Here is a 21,008-nt window from a genome sequence, read left to right on the forward strand (position 1 = left end):
ATCTCCTTTGGGTGACCTTCCATCACATGCCTCAATGCGTTAATGCCTTCCCAGCAAGAGTTTCAAACACTACTTCTGTACCATTTGCTACTTGTAGAGAATGCAGAGGTACACTGACTAGCTGGGCTGGGCAATTGTGATACTGGATATATCCTGTATTCTCTTACTTATTCACCTGTTAAGCAGCAGATTGATTTTAAATTGGCCTTGCTGACTTTTGAAGTGTTTAATGGGGTTGGCCCTGGCTATATGCAAAGTTTCCCTCTTGAGCCTCCTGCTGACGGGCATAACTTTAGCACCATTCAGAGATCCCACTGTTATGCCTAAGGTATTCAGGAAACTGCAGTGTTGCCATGGTGACCCCAAGCATGTAGAACTTGCTTGCCCATGACATCAAGCTCAGTCCATCCTTCATTTTTAAGCAACACCTAGAAACTTTCATTTTCCAAAGATAGTTTTGATTTACACTCAGAATTTATTTGAAAACTTTCTGTCGTCTTATCCTTTTTTATTTGGTTTATTTTAGAGAATGGATCTTTTCCCTCTGATTATATTGGTGCTTTATTGCTGTCTAGCAACCCACACACCTTGCCAGGTATTTGTGGTATTTGTGGCAAGATTGCTTAGCAGTTCTCAGGGCCTGATCCAAATCCCATTTGAAGGCTGTTAACATTTAATAAGTCTCTATCAAGCCCGTGCAAACGGCAATTCTTTAAAGTCAAATAACTTCGGCAAATCTGAGGAGATTCTTCGTGGAGATGGCATTTCCCTGTTACAAAGGCTACACTAGCGTGCCAAATTACAAGTTCTCGCTGCAAAGCACCAGAGTGCTAGAGCTTTTAAAAGAAAAGTTCACCAGAATCCAGAAATTTTTAACACTGACAAAAGAAAATATTTTTCCCTAGCCCTATTTTTAAAACTGACCATACCACTTTAGTTAAAGTTTTCCAAACAACAAGAGCAATAAAATTCTGCCGCAGACAAACACCTTGCATTGGAAATTTCAGCCCAAACAGTAACATATCACAAAGCTTATAAGCAAATGACAAATGGGTTTTATAAAGGGAAGTGTTGGACAATCTCATTTGTAGGGAGTGGTTTTAGCCCAGCATGTAAGTGATGACTGCTGTACCTTTGATCAGATTTTGCCACTCTTGTTGCATAGTCCCATTGGAGGTTTATACATGTGCTCCAAGAGTGTGTGTGTGTGTGTGTGTGTGTGTGTGTGTGTGTGGTGGAGGTGTGGGGGGGTGGGGCACTTTAATTAGAGCAGCTGTGAGAGGCATTCTAATTAAAGCTCCTGGGGCATCATGTGTATCAATCAGCACCCCTATCAAACAAGTTTTATTTAAAATTCCCCCACTGCCATGTTTCAGTGTGGGGACACTAACAGACATGATGCTGGAGTCTGCTGGAGCACAGTAATTACCACACTCCAGTAAACTTGATTAATCAAGTCTGCTCTGATGTACTGTAATTACATGCAGCAAGGCTGCTCCGATGCACTGTATATAGGCACCCATTGATTTCAAATGCACTAGAATGATAAAATGCAAAGAATGCGAGGAAGGGCAGAATCAAGCCTTCAATGATCAGTTTGATTCCTTGTTAGAGAAAATTGTTCCTGATGTATAAGATAACATAAATTGAAGATAACCATGTATATTTTTGCATTTTTATGAGATCAACAGTCTTTTAATATACAATCAATATATTTATATTTATTAAATCCATCTAGAAATACTGCCTGGTTATTATGATTAACATGGGAAATTGTTGTCAACTGATTATGTTAAGTTAACCTCTTTAGTCAAAGGAAAGAAATTTAAATATCTAGAATAACCCAGATGATGCTCTAATATGTTGCCTTCCAAGAAAGGAAGGAAAGTATTCTTAAGACACATTTTCATTTGTAACTGGTATAGTTACAAAGTGAAGCATCTTGATTGCACCTCTGTGTATAATGAATACTGAAACAAGTGAAAAGTTAGAAAGTTTTAAAATATAATTTCTTTTACAATATTTTTTTTACGTTTGCTTTTTTGTGGCTTAGTTGGTAACTGGTAGCATGTATGACAAAACAGAGCTCCTTCTAACTTGGCCATATGAAGCATTTTACACATTTCTTTTAATCAGTTGTTAGAAAATTTGCTTAAGAAAACTGGGAGCCAGTTCTCTAATCTTATTATGTATAATGTATCTCTCATAAGAAATCATACAACCCTCACATATACCTTCCTATATAAAGCATATGGCCCAAGTGTCAAAACACTTGGGGCCAAATTCTAATCTCAGTTATGCCAATGTGCATTTGAAGTAACTCTGCTGAAGCCAAACTGGAGCTGGAATGAAGCTGTTCCTTTCTTGCGAAATGCATTCTCTTTCGCAAGAGTGCAAAAAAGATATAGGTGCTCCTTGTGATTTGTAGCAAACAATCTCAACTCAAAGTGTAAAGGGAGTCTGCAAGTGCTTGGCACTTTTGAAAAAAATCAACACCCCATGACTGCAAACACTGGTAAGTCTTGAAGTTACAAACAGTAAATCAATATTTTTCAAACCCCGAGTGAATATATTTCAGCAATACAGACATTAGAAGTTAGTTCTGCTTAACCTTTCTGCTTTCTAATAGTGCCCAATATATTTTTAGAATGCAAAGTATTAACTATGAATAGAAAATGTGTTTTTACCTGAATATATGTGGATTCTGCATATCTTTTTGTTTTAATAGCGCATTTCCCATTGGCTATCAACAGACCAGATCTTTCACTGCATTTGGGACAGAAAATCTGCTGAACCTTTGTTAGATTACTTTTCAAGGCTCAAAGGTAAAACAATGAATGTCTTGTTGTTTACAAATTGGTCTATTTTGCTGGATTCCAGAAAATAGGTCATGAATTTAAGAATTATTGATGTATTTGTTGTGAATGGCGCTATGAAGGAGAAATTTTTCAGCATTGCTTTCATTTTCTTATCCTTTGGGAAGGCCAGGATCCTTATCCAAACCAGGTTGGCTTTTGCTTCCTAAGTGTGATTAGAAAACATTTATGGACAAAAGACAATTTTAGATATACAAAGGTTTTATTCCTAGTTGCTTTTACATATATTCATATACACAAAAACTTCTAAAGAAAGACTTCTAATCAGATTAAATTACTGTGGTGATAAATCTAATATGGATAGAGACAGTTCACCTGATCTTCTGTAAAGTAAAAAAAAAACCCCTCAAATCCTAATTAATCACCTTTGCTCATTCAACATAACATTTTAATAATGTATCTGAAAGTGATAAAAGATTTAAAACTTAAGTTTGATATTGCAAACAATTTTTGCCAAACTCTCCAATTTAATATAATCTTTTATTACTTAGTGTTATGAGACATTTTAAGGCCCCTACTCATAATGGAAACTTGATATTTTTCATTATTATTAGCACATTAAAAATAAATTTAAAAAATCACTTTTAAAAATCTGGATGTCTGTATGTTAAAATGGATGACTCTAGCACACAATACATACAATGATTAAATAAAATTAAGAAAATAAAGAAATGTCTTTAAAATGAGGTTTTCTTTTTGCCCTTCTAGTTTTCTCAGCTCCAGAAACGTAGGGACTAGGAAACTGTTTTAGATCCCATTCCTATTCCAACATCCATTGCCACTATTTTCCTTTCCTACAACAATAAACAATATAGAGTCAGTTAATAATGTGGAACAGATATGAATCTTCATTACAGTAGTATAACTGACATCAGAAGCTGCACCATATCTACACATTTTTCTGTAACGTTAACTGTAAGAATAAAATGCTAGAATACATTAGAAATTGGGCATTCTTTTTAATGATATATATTTAAATCTATTCCATCCTAGCAGATGTTAAAGATGTAAATTCATATTTAACAACAATAATTTATGGAAGGATGATAGAAAAAGAGCTATCTATACTCTGACACTGTTGATGAGACAAGTGAAAAACAGATAACAATAGGAGGATCTAGAGCAACATTTAGCTAGAAAGTTAAAATACCAAATCTTGAACAAAATGTGTATCTTAACATTTTTAGGGCAACAAAAATCAGTTCCTGAGATTAAAACCATCTTATCTTTCAAGCAGGATAATTTATGCTGATGCATGAACAGTCCCTACCACCAGCTGGAAAAAAAAAAAGTATAGGACAATCCAAAAGTGTAATACACCGTGGGCACGTTTACATGAGACATTTACTGAGAAGCTACCCAATTCGCTCTGCCGAAAATGTCTTGGTGTCTACATGTGCGGCCCAATTTGGCCCAGGGAACCAATAAACTCCATAGTAGGTTAGTACCTGTAAATACAAATACTATCCTGCTGTGGAGTTTTTTGTGTGTGCAGCAATGCATGTGTAAATGCCGACATGACTGGCTAGGGCACAAGGGTGCTTCAGTGTGGGGCTGGCTGCTGGCTAGTCCTGCACTGAAGCACCTCTGTGCTCCAACCAGCCCCTCTGCACCACGTCCAGTCAGATCAGAGCAGCCCTGGTCTGGCAGGCTGACCCCTGCCAGCCAGGGCTGCTCTGACCCAGCTCAACATGCTGCGGTCCTGGGTGCACATGTAAATGCAGTGCCCAGGAGCAATAAACTCCAGCACATTAATATCCATGTGTAGATGCACCCTGTATAAAACTTACTTGATGATAAGGATCTATAGAGCCCAGTACACACATTATACTTTTACCAGTATAAGTGATCGGAAACCAGTCTCTACCCATAAGAGAACAGAAGTTTGGCACACAACTGGTCCATACTTGTAACAGAACAAAAATTCAACACACATAGACTGGTTTAACATGGCAGAATCCGGTCTAAGATTTGTGTCCCCCCACCAAAAGGCAAATATGTGTTCTGTTTGCTACCGATCTAAACTATGCCGCTTACAGAAAACTGCATAACTTAGATCGATTCTGCCTCAGGCTTTTTGAATGTCTATACTAGTCTAGGTGTTATTTTTTCTAAAGGGATGGTGCAACAGCCTACTCAGCAAGACTGATAAGTAGTGGGCAACAATCTTTTAGTAGGACCTTAGTCTCTTTCCTCATGTCTCCTTCACAGATTTTATAGAATTCTTTAATTCTAATAGATGCCAGTTTCATTAAATGACCAAACACTATTCCACTGCAATAGGCTTTTCTGTCTAGCCTATCTAGGCTCCTATTATAAGCCAAGGATTCTTTGAATGCAGTACTTCATCTTTTTCAGCATGTCTTTCTAGTGAGATTTAGATGGATATCCAGAGCTGACCTTTTCAAAACTGTTATATGAGCATTTGGGTTTGTGTGCTGTTCTGAATGCAATGGTGATATCCACAAATGGATATCATGCAAGTTGTACATTAATGAGACTCATTTTTGTTTGCTTGTAGGCAGTTTCTTTTATGTCCTGTTATTGATGTGTATGTGTTGACTGACTTAAGAGGACAGTCTCATAAATGAGATCTTTGATCTCAAGGGTTTATTTTATCTTTGTAACAAATAAAACTAAATTGAATTGGCTAGCTGAACCAGGCCCTCTCTTTTCTCTGCGCTACAGCTGCTCCATACTTCTAGGTTTTTCCACCACTTCCAGACACATGACTAGATGCTTCATTTTGTTGTAGAATTAGAAAAAGCCTTTCCAACCTGTTTGCATAACCCATGCTATAATGCTCGCATCTTCACAGCTGGTGCTGTACATAAGCCTTTGCATCTCTAAAAATCTGGCAGATACAGCCTACATACATCATGATTGAAGAAAACTAGCTGTTGCTCATCTAACTCTGTTTATGATATGTAAAAATTAAATCTTATTAAAATATTTATCTTCGTGTTCTTGTATAAAGGTATTCAAACTACAAAGAACTGCAACATAGAGGCCTCAAGATTAAAATAACTTCTATGAAGCATGTCCAAAACAGAGTCTAACAGTGGTGCTGGAGTGGACTGAGGTCTATTCTAAATGGGCTACACTGCCTAACTTCTGACCTTCTACATATGCTGGCTAGGAGTGAATAGGTGAAGGGCTCTTCATGGCAACAGTTAGAGCTGTGCGAAACAGCACCATTTTGTTTCAACTTCTGTTTTGCCGTTTCAAAGGGACAGTGTTTCATTTCGTTGTTTTGTTTAGTTTTGAAGTACCGTTCCGTTTTGTTGAACCTGTTTCACTGTTTCGATGCGTTTCGATGTTTCACCCATAGACTATAATGGGGAATTATGATAATGCCTATAACTTTGTCACTTATTGCCTGATTTGGTTGAAAATTGCAGGGATGGTAGCCCCATCTGAGGGCATGAAGCTTGCCAAGTTTCAAGGAGATAGGGTTTCTGGGAAACTGCACCTCAAAGTGCTGACAAGCAAAGCTCTTGTGACTTGCTGGCAGCGGCAGCCTCCTGCCATCCCAAATGCAGATCTGGGAGCCAGCACCCCTGGGAGGGCTGTGGGGTTGTGCCAGACTCCTCCGAGGGGTGCGGGTCCCTGGATACGCGCTTGGGATGACAAGAGGCTGCTGTTGCTGCCTGGGACCAACACTGGGCATAGCCCGCACCCAGCACCAGGAAGACTGGTGCTGCCACTGGCCCTGGGCAGCAGCGGCAGCCTCCTGTCATTCCATGTACAGATCTGGGGGCCCGCACCCCTGGGAAGGCTGTGCTGGACTCCTCCTGGGGGTGTGGGCCCCTGGATCTGAGCTTCGGATGACAGGAGGTTACTGCCTGGGTCTGGCACTGGGTGCAGCCTGCGCCTGCACCGGGAAGACTAGTGCTGCCACTGGCCCCAGGCATCAGTGACAGCCTTGTATCATCCTGTACACAGATTGGGGGGCCTGCGCCCCCAGGAGGAGTCCAGCAGTGCTGGGAAGGTAGGTTGAGCTCCGTGGGGCTGGTGGAGCCGCTCAGAGTGCAGCCCTGGCCAGTGGTTCTCCCCCACCTACCACCGCTGGGCTCAGCTCCATGGGGCTGGCAGAGCCGCTCAGAGTTCAGCCCAGCAGTGGGAGGCAGGGGAGAGCCAGGGCTGCACTCAGAGCAGCTCCACCAGGTCCACAGAGCTCAGCCCGGCGGCAGGAGGTGGAGCACAGCCCTGGCTCTCCTCTGCCTCCCGCTGCCGGCCTGAGCTCTGTGGGGCTGGCGGAGCCGGTTGGAGTGCAACCCTGGCTCTCCCCCACCTCCTGCCACCAAGCAGCTCCGCCAGCCCCATGGAGCTCAGTCCAGCAGCGGGAGAGCCAGTGGTGCAGCCACTTGGAGCAAAGCCCTGGCCAGTGGCTCTCCCCCGCTTTCCGCCACCAGGCTCAGCTCTGTGAGGCTGGCAGAGTTGCTCAGAGTGCAGCCCAGTGGTGGGAGAGGGTGGAGAGCCAGGGCTGTGCTCTGAGTGGCTCCGCCAGCCACACAGAGCTCAGCCCAGCGGTGGGAGGCAGAGTGCAGCCCTGGCTCTCCCCTGCCTCCCACGACTGGGCTGTTTTGAAACTTGACTTTCAAAATGTTTCAAGTGCCCTCATTTAGTTTCAAAGCTGTTTTGAAATCTTTTGTTTCATTTCCATTTCAGTTTTGAAAACGTGTTGAAACAGCTTCAAAATGAAACATTCATAAAAATTTCTCACAGCCCTACTGAGCATGGTATAGAGCAGGGGAGGGCAATTATTTCAGCCAGCATTCCACTTAATGAGTTTTGGTGAGCTGTCAAGGGCTGCACATATAACATTTTCAAAAGATATCATTTTAACAAATTATAGATAAAAACAAATCATATACTAAAAATCAAACACCTACTATAACCTATTTTATTTAAAAAATATATATTTTTTGCCCTGTTTTATGTGTTTTTGAGTAGTGTATATACAGGCGGTTGCATAATAGTTCAAAATAGTCTTACTCTTGTATACTGTGTGCACGGGGAGGGTGTGGGAAGCCACCCACATGCTAGGCTCCAGGAGCTGGCTGGGGGTGAGGAGGAAGCGGGGGAGGGGGTTGGCAGGGGTGCATGGGGGTCTCCTGGTGGTCTGGTGCAGGTGCAGCCCAGCCCCATCCCTACCTGGCCCACAGCTGCCCCCATGGTGCTGAGCTCCATCTGCTCCTACCCAGGAAAGCCTATGCTATGCTCCCATGTGCACCTGCCCCGTGCCCCATGACAGCAATGCCCTGGGCCCAACCCCAGCCGGTATGCATAGCTTCCTGGCAGGGTGCTCCCAATGCTGCTGCAGCTGCCTAGGTACTGCCCGGCTCCCACTTCCAGCAGCTCCTCCTTTTGCCCCAGTTGTGCCGCTCTGGGCAGCAGGTAGTGTGGGGAAGCACTGGTGCCATGGGGATGTTCCGGGCAACACATACCCAGCCAAGCGGAGGGATGCTGCAACCAGGTGGCTCCTGCCCCAGGGCTCCAGCTCCAAGTTGTTTTCCACCCACTCAGCTACCTGCAGGTGGCTGCTCAACACACTGAGAGGACAGAGTGAATGGAAGGCAATCAGGGAGCTGGAGCTGGAGCCCTGTGTGGTGAGGTAGGAGCCGCCTGGTTGCAGCTTCCCCTCTGCCCGGCTGGGCATGTGATGCCTGGCATGCATTCCCATGGCCACTGCCGATTCCCTGCACCTACTACCTGAATGGCACAACAGGGTCAGGAGGAGGAGGAGCCACTGGAGGCAGGGGGAGCCAAGCAGTACCCAGGCAGCTTCAGTAGCAGTGGAAACAGCCTTACCAGGAAGCTGTGAGCACTGGCCGGGGTTGGGGTAGTGTTGAAATGTGGGTGGGAGGGTGGTGTGGGCTGCCCCAGGCAGGAGTAGGTGGGGCTTGGTCCCATGCAGAGTGCCGCAGGGGCAGCAGCAGGCCGGATAGAATCAATTGGTAGCCCGGATCTAGACCACAGGCCCTATTGTGCCCACCCCGGTATAGAGGCAGTATAGATAACTCACAAGACATGGTCTCTGTCTTGGAAAGTTTAGGCAGGTAGAGATTATGCAAGAGCAGTTTTGGTACAGTGAAGAGGAAGAAAGAAGCCATAGATACTCTTGTACATTTTCTCATTGTGGTTAATGCCAACAACAGCAAAATGATAGGTCATACAGAATGTCTTGTGTGTTTATTTCTTTTCTACTGATTTTTGACAATCTGCCATGTATTTTCCTTCCTAACACAGCTAAAGAACAAAATAAGAGATGAAGAAAAAACCTTATGTATTTTAGACGGATTTACTCTCAAAATTGTAATAGGACTTATTAACATTTAAGCATGGAATTAATTTACAACTATTTTAATTTACCAAATAAACATTTTAAATCACTTCAAAATGAGTGAAGAAAATAAATACCTAGAGAAAGCCATATATAGCTCTCATAAATTAAGGCAAGACAATAGCAAAAAATAAATTAAAGTTTGAGACCCTTTGTGACAATTCTACTAAATGATTTAGGAATAAGTCAGATCTGAAGGAGGGAAATATTCAAAGACACCATATTTAGCTGAGTAAATCTGGATGAGAGACAGCTGAGGATACCACCTATTGCAGAGCTCTTTTATCAAAGGTTGTACCCACAGAACTCATGATCCATTTTGTAGCAACCATTCTTCTTTGAGTAACGGTCTACATGCACTTGCATACATGGGCGTGTTCAGGTCCTGATGCTCTAACCAGAGACTTTTTTTCTACTTTAGCCACAACTGTCCTATATAGTCCAGCACATCTTCCTCAGAGTCTTCTCTCTCTACCCACATACTGATTTCCTCAGGTCTTCTCAGCCACTTGGATGGACTGGAACTTTTTTTTTGGTCAGCAAGCTTTTGTGGTCTGAGCTTGCCTAACTCACAGCTACCTTGAATTTTCTTGTTTACTCTCATTTCTCCCTCCCTCCCCATATCACCCCATTTTCATTTCCTTTTTATCTTCTGCATACTTTTTGTGGAGTTCCAGGACCATCCCCCTCACCACAATTTCCTTTGGTTGCTTGCTGTGGCACATGGCTTATTCTTTTGTAGCAGAGTGCCTCTGGGCAAAACATTTTCTCCTCCTTCATAGTATGAATCTTTGTTTGAGGAATTCCCTCTTTCTTTGCTGTTACTGCAGTATCACCCCCCAAACCACAAGGTGTTTGAAGCTGCCTCTCTTATGAGGGTCTGATCCTCATTCAGATTTTCATGCAGGTACCTCTGGCTAGGTACAGACATTCGAAAAGCCCTAGGTAGAATTGATATAAGTTACATGGTTTTCTCTAAGTGGCATAACTTAGTTAGCAAACAGTACACACATTTGCCCTTTCGTGGAGGCGAGGGGAGAGGTATAAATCTTAAGACTGGGTTCCACCATTTTTAAACCAGGCTATGTGTGCTGAACTTGTGTTCTGTTATATAGACTGGTTTCTGATCATGTCTGTACCTGGCCTCTATTGCTGCAAAGTGCCATGTATCTCACCAAATACAACATTTTTCAGTCCAGAAAAAAAAACTTTGAACGTTCCTACTTGACACATTCATATATTTCATAGACATTAGGGGCTGGAAGGGACCTTGCGATATCATTGAGTCCAGCCCCACTGCCATAGGCAGGAAGTCTGCTGGGGTCAAGTGATCCAGCAAGAGAAACTTCCAGATGCCTTTTGAATGAGTCCAGAGTAGGCGCTTGCACCACTTCTGGGGGGGCAGTCTGTTCTAGACCCTGGGTACATGGACTGTAAAGAAGTGTTTTCTTACGTCCAGTCTGAATCAGCCCACCAGGAGTTTGTAGCCATTAGACCTTGTTATCCCTTGGGGGGGGCCCTGGTCAACAACCGTTCTCTCAGGTCCTGATGCACTTATAGGCAGCTACCAAGTCCCCCCTGAGCCTTCTCTTCTCCAAGCTAAAGAGTCCCAAGTCCCTCAGCCTCTCCTTGTAAGGCTTGCCCTCTTGGCCTTTGATCATACAGGTGGCTCTCCTTTGGACTCTCTCAAGCTTATCCACATCCCTCCTGAAGTGAGGGGCCCAAAACTGGATGCAGTACTCCAGCTGCGGCCTCACTAAGGCCAAGTAAAGCAGGAGGATGACGTCCCAGGTTTTGATCGTGATGCATCAGTGGATGCATGCCAGTGTTTGGTTTACTTTGCCAGCTATGGCATCGCATTAGTGGCTTATATGCATCTTGCGTTTAATCAAGACCCCCAAATCTCTTTTGGTCATGGTGCTAGGTGAAGCACTGCCAAGCCTATAAGTATGCTGCTGGTTCTTCCTCCCAAGGTGGAGCACCCTGTACTTCTGTACGTTGAAAGCCATCAGGTTTTGGTCCACCCACCTTGTGAGTGTGTCCAGGTCGGTTTGTCTTCCAGCGTGACTGCTTTCCCCCATATTTGAGTGTCGTCCGCAAACGTTGCCAGCCAGCATTGGACACCCAAATCCAGATCATTAATGAAGATGTTGAAGAGTACTGGCCCGAGTACTGAGCCCTGAGGGATGCCACCGGTCACTTTGCACCATGTTGATTCGCTCCCATCAACTAGTGCTCTTTGGGTCCGATCCCGGAGCCAGTTCCCCAGCCATCAGACCGTGTGATGGTTGAGGCTGCAGCTCCCCAGCTTAAACATGAGGACATCATGGGAGACTAAATCAAAGGCTTTCTTGAAATCCAGATATATGACATCAGTTTTGTCTCCCTTGTCCAGGCAATCTATCACCTGGTCATAGAAGGAGACAAGGTTGGTCAGGCAAATCCTATCAGTAACAAAGCCATGTTGTCTGGCTTTCTGATTACTTTCCGTTAGCCTTTTGATGATGGATCCCTTGATGATTTTCTCCAAGATCTTTCCAGGGATGGACATCAGACTGATTGGCCTGTAATCCCCTGGATCCTCCTTCCTTCCTTTCTTGAAGATTGGGACCACACTGGCTCTTTTCCAGTCTTCTGGAACCTTACCTGAGTGCCACAATTTTTCAAATATCTTTTATTTTAAAAAATTCTATAAACTGCCCTCTGATCTTGACACCAAACCTTTGAGTAGGTTCTATCACTTTTCCAGCACCACTTTATCCGATCCCCCATCATCCTCATTGGTACTATTTCAATCAATACCAGGCAACTGCTCCAGATTAGCACCGAATTCTTTCCTCTTCTGGAAGGTGCTAATTAAATGAAGGGCGTGCTAGGTTTATACCAGAAAGGAAGGAATCAAAGTGTTTGGATCCATTTGCCAAAAAGGCCTCTCCTTGGTGTTTTTATAATTTTGTATTGTGAATTACCATGACCTACCAGCCAGATAAAATTTTATGTTCTATGATTACCTGATTAATTTTGTGGAGGTACTCTTTCAGCTTCAGGAACTCCTTCCTTTCACAGATAACAGAAGGTGGACTGGGGCTGGTTTGAATTTCCTGTGCTTTTTCAGCTGCTGATGAGCTACTCTGCACAGGCATGGCCAACCCTGCACCTGAGCAGAAGAGTCAGCCAGCAGCCCCTCCCCTAAGAAACTTTGCCCCGGGAGTCTCCCTCTGCCCGGAGCCCTTGGTGAGTAGTCCCCCCTCCCCATAAGGGTCAGCTGCCCTCCCTGGGTGTTCCCCCACTCATGCCCACTCCCTTACAAACTCTGGCATGCTCCTGAAGAGCGTGCCTGTTTGCCTGACCTGTTTGTGTGGCTCAGGAGTGGGGCTCCCGGCCAGCACCACTAAATAGGGATGAAAGGGGAAAAAAAACCCATACCCTATAATGGTTATAGCTTTATATACCCTCTCACAGGTAATACCTCCATTTTATTATGGCTCAGGCCCATTGTCAATATCAGGTCCCCTCCTTTGGTCTCTCTATTATCTGAAGAGTTTTCACATAGGTTCTATCCATTACAGCTGTGCACCTCAGGTAGCTCTGAGTTATTTTTCCAACAGTCATAAACCTTTTTTAGCCATTGGCCCTCAAAGTACCAGAAACTGATCCTCATCCTGGTTTATCTGGAGTTTATAAAGGCCATCTTAAGGATCAGAGTTTTAGTGGTGTCTAAGTTGGAAAAGTACCTTAGAACATCAGTAAGGTCTTGCCTTTCTCTCTCCATTCACATGATGCCATGATCTTTTCTAATACAGTATGCCACACTGAAACCCAGAAAGACAAGCAAATTCAGTCACAATTATTCTGTTCCCTGGAAAAACATCACCCTGGAATGAAGTGACTGTTCCTAGTGATGTTCTAATATCCTCAGCTTGGTAGAACCCAAGCAATACTTGCAAAGGGTGCTCTTTCAGCCTCTGCTGACTATAATTTAATTAATTATGGATGCTTCTTGGCATTGCTGCAGAGCACATACTAACCATCTTCAGGTTCATGGCATATGGTTGCCTCAGAAGATAATGTTTCACATAAATGTACTTGAACTTAGAGCCGCTGGATGAGCTTGCACACCCTTTCTTCAGTGCATCTGTGACCATCATACCAAGCCGCTGACAGGGAGGCACTAGGTCCCCTCTTTTCAACAAGGAAGCATCCCAGCTATGGAATTAGTGCATCTGCCACTGAAATCCTTGCATGGTCTCTACAATGTGACTGCAAATTCTTAAGCAGGGTCCTGTCAATTCATCACAAGTGTGAAATCAAGAATTCTTTTCTTTTCTTTCCCAGCTATTCTCTTTTTAGGGATTCCTGAGGATAGATCTGTTCGCAAAAGAGTGCAACAGGAAGGGCTGCTCTTCTACCTCAGTTTAGGTTCCATCTCTTATATCATATGGGAAGTCTATTGCATACCTTTCTTATATTCTTGATTCTAGTGGTCATCAGGAAGGTGTGGCAAGACCTGGCTTAAACTATCCTGATGACCCCTGCCTTAGATGCAGACAACCATGGTTTCAGGACTTCTTTTTCTACATCACTTGCAGAAAACACCTACGACTTAGTAGGGCTAACAGAAACCTGGTGGGATTCTTCCCATGACTGGGCGGTACACATTGAGGGTTATAAGCTGTACAGAAAGGATAGAGTGGGGAAGAGAGGGGGAGGGGTGGCACTCTATGTCAATGAGCGATATACATCGACCCTTATCAAAATGGAATCGGAGGAGAAAGTAGAAGGATTGTGGGTTAGGTTACATGGAGGTCAAGAAGAAAGGGATTTGGTGGTGGGGGTCTGCTACAGACCTCCACACCAAGGGGAAGAACTAGATTTGGGGCTCCTGAGGCAGCTCTCAGACACCATAAAAACTAGGGAGGCGGTAGTCATGGGGGACCTAAACTACCCAAACATCTGCTGGGAGATGCAGACAGCAAAGTCCCACCGTTCACGCAGGTTCCTATCCTGCGTACAGGATCTCCATCTGACACAGGAGGGACATGGTCCCACTAGGGGGAATGACTTGCTGGACCTGGTATTGGCAACGGGGGATGACATGGTAGGAGACCTACAGATTGGTAGTCACCTGGGGGACAGTGATCACCAAATAATAGAATTCATCATAAGACGTTGAGTGGGTAAGGTAACTAGTAGGGTGAAAGTGCTAGACTTTAGGAAAGCTGATTTCAATGAACTCAGGCGTTTAGTCAAGGATGCACTGCAGAGTAAGAGTTTTGAAGAGATGGGAGCCCAGGAAGGGTGGCTGTGCCTTAAGGAAATGATCCTTCGGGCACAGGGGGAGACGATCCTGATACGGGGAAAGGGGGGAAAGGGCCCAAGAGGCTTCCTTGGCTGACCAGAGGAACCCAGAGCAGCCTACGGGCAAAAATGGGGGCATATAAAAAGTGGAAACGGGGAGAGTCTACTAAAGAGGAGTATACCTCCTCTGCTCGCGCTTGTAGGGAGGCAGTTAGACAGGCCAAAGCTACCATGGAGCTGAGGATGGCATCCCAAGTTAAGGATAACAAAAAATTGTTTTTTAGATATATAGGGAGTAAAAGGAAGGCCCAGGGTGGAATAGGACCCCTACTAGATGGGCATAAGCAATTGGTGACAGACAGGGGGGACAAGGCTGAACTCCTCAATGAGTTCTTTGCCTCAGTGTTCCTAAGCGAGGGGCAAGACAAGTCTCTCACTGGAATTGTAGAGAGGCAGCAGCAAGGCACCAGACTACCATGCGTAGACCCTGAGATGGTGCAGAGTCACTTGGAAGAACTGGATGCCTTTAAGTCAGCAGGCCCGGAGGAGCTCCATCCGAGGGTACTGAAGGCACTGGCTGACGTCATTGCAGAGCAACTGGTGGGAATATTTGAATGCTCGTGGTGCACGGGCCAGGTCCCGGAGGACTGGAAAAGGGCCAATGTGGTCCCCATTTTCAAGGAGGGGAGGAAGGAGGACCCGGGCAACTATAGGCCAGTCAGTCTCACCTCCATCCTAGGCAAAGTCTTCGAAAAAATTATCAAGGCTCACATTTGCAAGAGCCCGGCAGGACAAATTATGCTGAGGGGAAATCAGCACGGGTTCGTAGCAGGTAGATCATGCCTGACTAATCTAGTCTCTTTTTATGACCAGGTTACAAAACACCTGGATGCAGGAGTAGGGGTAGGTTACTTAGACTTCAGGAAGGCCTTCGATATGGTATCCCACCCCATACTGGTGAACAAGTTAAGAGGCTGTGACTTGGATGACTACACGGTCCGGTGGGTGGCAAATTGGCTAGAGGGTCATACCCAGAGAGTTGTAGTGGATGGGTCGGTATCGACCTGGAAGGGTGTGGGCAGTGGGGTCCCGCAGGGCTCGGTCCTTGGACCGATGGGGAAATGCACCTTTACTGTCTGGGTAACATTAGGCTTCAGTATTCACTTTTTATGGATGATGACAAGACAGAGAGAGGTTTAAGCCCCCAGGCATTTAAGTGAGAGGGTAACAATGAGGTATATTAATAGTAGTATTGGTGTATGCAAATTTAATTCTTCAAGAAAGATGGTTAAGGGCGTGGGTCAAATCTTTGAGCTACTTGCTGCATTTCATAGCATAGGTGTATACTTCCCATTGTACTTGTCTGCTCTTTTCTTGTGAATAGACAGTCTGTTAGTCTCTGACAGTTTCATAGTAGCTAGGGTCAGGATGGAACTGAACAGATCATCTAGCCTGACCCCCCGCCACAGGCAGGAATGAATGCTGGGTTCACAAGACCCCAGACAGGTGATCGTCCAACCTCCTCTTGAATTTGCCCAAGGTAGGGGTGAAGACCACTTCCCTGGGAAGTAAAGTAAAGCAGAATTCTAGTAAGGTATATTTAAAATGTATTAATTCATCTTTTGTAAGCAAAAGGGAAAATGGGGAAAAAAGTGCATGTGAAACCCAGAAATGTGGAAAGAACAATTACTGTCCTTTAGGCCCTTGGCCAGAGTGAGGCCCCAGCTGGAGCTGTGATGGGAAGGTAAAGTGGGGCAGTGGGGGAAGGGGGAGTGGCAGAGGTGGTGGTGGGCAGAAAAGATGGAGGGGAGCAGAGGCTGCGGTGGGCAGTGGCCATGGCTCCAACTCCAACCTCAGCTTGCCTCCCCACTCATTCCCTTGGCTTGTACTTGAATCTAATACAAGGGTCTCTCCCCCATGATGAAGGAGGAAAAAGTTGAGTCCTAAATTTTTGTCTTAAATTCGAGTAAATATGGTTTTATAAACCAGCTTATCTAAAATGTCACCTCTGAGAGACACCATATCTTTAAAAATGCAAGACAGTCCTGATGTTTGTTAACAACATTGAAAATTCTCTTGATCCTCAAGACCGAATCAGAGTTTCCCATGATGACAGAATAATAAAGGCTATAGTATTTGGTTTCCAAATTTTTTAATATTATTAACCACAGTTTTTATTTAAGTGCAGTATAGGAATTTTACGTGAAAACAAGCATTTTAAATCATATGTATAAACATAGATACCAACAGTTTAAAAAACTTCAGGAAATGCAAACATTTAAAAAAAAAATTAAAAATAAACCTTTTAACAAACCAATATCTATTTACAATATAACTTCTCTATTATTTATAGTATGTATTGCAAATATCTTAAAACCACACAAGTTTGAAAACCTGGAAAAACATTTTTAGATATCCTGTATCTCACATTCCTTACGAAAATACCCACTTACAATTGGCACGTTTTTTATCCCTACAGTCAAATCATTTACTCTTGCATGTGAAGAATTATTCACACACACTAGAAGTTAAGCAGTTCACTAGGCAAAAGCAGTTTAGCAAGGTTTTACTTGGAATAAAATATATATATTCAAGGCTTGAAAGAAAAGTTTAGGTATTTTGTCATTTAATTTAGTTGGAGAAGAAACACTAATATTTTCCAGTAGTTAAGCGTGGCCATCTATATCTCTGGCCACAAATTAAAAAAAAGAAGGGTGTGACCATTAAAAGTACACATCCTAAGATTTCTTTCTTTAGGGGGCAAAGATGTTAAAATGGAAAAACTGATCTATGCATAAACCAAGAACATATGTGGCAGTGAAAACAGCGCAACTAAAGAGCAGTCAAAGACAGAATGTTTGAGAAAGACAGTGATAGAGATACAAAAGTGACAGAATAAAATGGACAGCAATGTGTAATGAAAGAGACAGGCTGACTAGTTTTAGTTTTATACTGCATATGGCAGAGTCTACTCAAGCATGTTAAAGATGTAAGCCAGTAAGCATTCTGTAGAAGTTCAAAAAGTTGCTTTTGAGACTGAAAAATTGGCTGCTTGTTCTTAGCAAAACAGCAGTACTTTATTCACAGTAAATTTTAATTTCTATCCCTGGAAAATCATGGATAATATAAAATAAACACGTACAATAGGCTTTGAATTTCTGGTATCAGTAAAATGTTAACTGCAGAAGTTCATGAACTTCACAGGTAGAAATAATGGTGTGGTGTGCATTTGCAGTCTACTTGTTGAAAGTCAAGAACTGATATTATCAACAGATGATATCTTACTTAGGATTAAACAAAACTCTAATAGAGTTGCTTGATTATTTTGAGGACAAATTTAATACATGTTTAATTTTAAGTGCAATAAAAAGAATACAGAACAGTACAGGATAATTTTTACATTTTATACATGTGTTAGGCAAATGGCAAACTACAAATATCTAAGAACTTCAGATATTTCTATATGCATCTTCAAGTAGACAAAGTGCAAATTCTAAGGGAGATAGAGATTAAGACATTACGAATCACAAAGCACAGAATTCTCAAGGGTAAAATCATACCAAAATCTTGCTAAATTGTCACTGATGTTGCAGGCAGCCAACTGGTCTGGAAGCTCATTACAGGTGTTCTGGACTGCTAGCACATGTGGTGCCAGGGTGAAGGGTATATCATTGAGGAGCTCTGACATGAAAGGACTGCTCTCCAAATTTTGACTTGTCTGATTTCCCATCTCAGCACCCGGTATTGTCAAATGTGATTGGCTTTCAGTATTTATCTAAAGAAAACAAAGGAAATATAATTTAGACACTGTAAATTCTGTGATTTAACTTTTCCACTTGAAGTAATGACCTATATGTAAAAACATGTATGATGTTTGGCTGGGACAGATCAAAGCTGAAATCCTTAAAGCAACTGTTATCATTCCTTGAATCAAGCAGAGCCCAGCCAGACAGACAGGGCTGCAATAATAATGAATTTGGCAAGGTTTTTATGGCTACATAGTCCTACTACACAATTAGAAAGGACTAGAAGGAACCTCCTGCTTCGCTGAAGCCCATCTCCTGCTACTGCAAGCAACCACATCATATATCTCCTTACACAAACTGATCAAGCTACAGCTTGAAAGGTTCATGTGTCTACTCCTCCTTCCGGAAGAACTTCACTGGTCTGATGGTTAGAAACCTTCTCCTAATTTCTTCAAATATACCAGTATAAACTTCTCATTTAAAATTGAAATTGCTCAGCTATTTGGACATGCTCTATCAAACCACACATGGTGATGTATGTGCTGCCAAATATGCGCTAACAAAAAATACATACTTGCACAACATGACCTTCAGGGATTATTAAGAAAGCACTGATAAAAACAAATCTAGACCGATAAAACCTGTCATGGAGAAGAAACAAACATAAATTTCATTATGATCCAGAAGACTGGGCACTGGAGCCAAAGATTAGATTCCTATTCCCAACTTTGACACTAGCCTGCCACATGACCTTGATAGGTCACTTAATCTCTGCCCATATTTTCTCATATTTAAAACAATGATAACAATACTTACCCTTCCTTTATAAAGCACTCTAGAATCTCTATATAAAGAATGCTTTACAGGAGCTAAGCATTATATGTCTATGTATATCTTCAGAATGTTGTACAAACATTAGTTAATCCTCACACCAGCCCTGGCAAGTAAATGATTGTTTTAAGTACTTAATTTTTACAGAAGGACAAACTTACAAAGATACATTAAATGACTTGTTCAAATCCAGCGAGTGAACTATGGCAGAGCTGAGATGGGAACACAGGAATTTCAGATTCCAGACCTTGAGCTTTCTCTTTAAACCAATCTTGAATACAAGCAAGTGGACATACGGAAGTACCCAAAGACTACCTGTTCGTTACTACGGGAGGACAAGAATGGAAAACGTGAATATAACATTCAAGTTTCAAATAGTTATGCAGGTTTTTAGTTGCATGGCTCCCAGTGACTTCAAAAGGAGTAATGCAGTTAAGGTTCTGAGCAATGCTGGATGATTGTACCGACAGAGTACATCCGTAGTTGTTGTAGAGAAGCTGAGGGAATGGACAACCTAGTATGGGGACAGTTTTGCATTTTTGAGGCAGTTAAGCATTTTAGCAAGCGAAAGGAGAGAGCACATGCCTCTTCTGGGCAAGGCCAGGGGTGATTTCAGAGCAATCTGCAGGAAATAGCTGCCACTTGCTCCAATATCCACCACTGCATACGGTAATGATGGATAAGAATCTAAGAGTTGCTGTACTGAGTTAGACCAAGGATCTACCTAGCCTGGTATCCTAACAGGGGTCAGTATAAATGCTTTAGAAAACTATTAGAAACGGGACATCTGCTGTGGTACCTTTCTAGTCACAAAGCAGGAAACTACATTTCTACCATATTTAGACAAATCTAAGTCAACCCTGAATTTAAGACAACCCCCCAGTAATTAGACTGCATATACGTCAAGCCATGGGTTCAGCGCCAGAGTCAGAGCTGCAGCAGCTACCTGCTCCCCACCCTCTAAGACAAGGAGCTATCCCCCGCTGCCCCCCAGCCCCCTGTGCTGACTAGAGGGGGGAACCTTGTCTTAGATTTGAGTAAATGTGGTAATTATTGTGTTTAACAGCTCCTGAAGGATAAGCAAACACAAACTCCTCCATAAGCAAACACCAACTGTTTTGGTGAAACAGTTAACGTCAACATTTAAAACCTGTTATGTTTTAGATTTAACAACTTAGTAAGATGAATAAGGAATTTCACCCAACTCTGAGCACTGTTTCAGAGTTGGGAAGGTAGCTCAGCATTAGCTGCATTTGGTTCATATTTTTATTTTCATACTTTTTCTTATATGTAATAAAGGCGATACATTTAAAACTAAAATCTAATGCACAAAATTCACAGTCATGGAATCAAAAGATAGATACATCCACCTCATATTTTTGATTTTACCTCATATCTGGTAGGCAGATGAATAAACTTACTAGCCAGAATAGATTAAGAAAAAGACAGGCTTCATTAACCACAGATAACACTCAGCTACTTAGACTACATCCCCATCCAGCAACTGAATTCACTTCAAGCAGCTACCTCTGAATCCTGCTTGCAGTCTTTTTCAGGCCAACTTCTCATTGGTAGATATAAAGCCCCCACACTTACGCATGCTGAAAGAAAGAGAACATGCTCATTTTGCCTCTGGTTTTTATGTCATTCCAGAGCTATCCAGCAATAGAAAGGCTGGTTCTCTGCTACTTGAACCCAGCCTTTTGTATGTCTCAACATGGATGCATCTCTTCTCTTAACGCTGTACTGTATTTTCTAGCTACCACAACAGAGCCACTTCATTATTCTTTAGTCCACTCAGCATTCTGTCTGCTTTCCATTCTTATGAAAGAATGACTGCTGGATGCAAGAAACTGACAGGTTTCCAGTTGGTTTCATAGCCTTCCCCGTGACTTTTAGATAATGGAAATA

General features: G+C 42.9%; 1 protein-coding gene across 3 annotated transcripts in view; it reads right to left on the reverse strand.

Annotated features, from left to right (window-relative positions):
* Positions 1 to 3,059: 3,059 nt before the first annotated feature.
* Positions 3,060 to 21,008, reverse strand: part of UMAD1 (UBAP1-MVB12-associated (UMA) domain containing 1) — a 151,745-nt gene continuing 133,796 nt past the window's right edge. For 2 of the 3 annotated variants that reach the window (XM_014603239.3, XM_059728974.1), the window contains one exon: positions 16,656 to 18,295. In XM_014603239.3, coding sequence (XP_014458725.1) covers positions 18,038 to 18,295 — 258 coding nt within the window. In that variant the 3' untranslated portion in view covers positions 16,656 to 18,037. Of the gene's footprint in view, positions 3,671 to 16,655; positions 18,296 to 21,008 lie in introns of those variants that run through there. The other variant, XM_019498043.1, reaches the window with a different exon arrangement.

Source organism: Alligator mississippiensis, chromosome 5 (assembly GCF_030867095.1).
Source record: "Alligator mississippiensis isolate rAllMis1 chromosome 5, rAllMis1, whole genome shotgun sequence".
NCBI lineage: Eukaryota > Metazoa > Chordata > Crocodylia > Alligatoridae > Alligator > Alligator mississippiensis.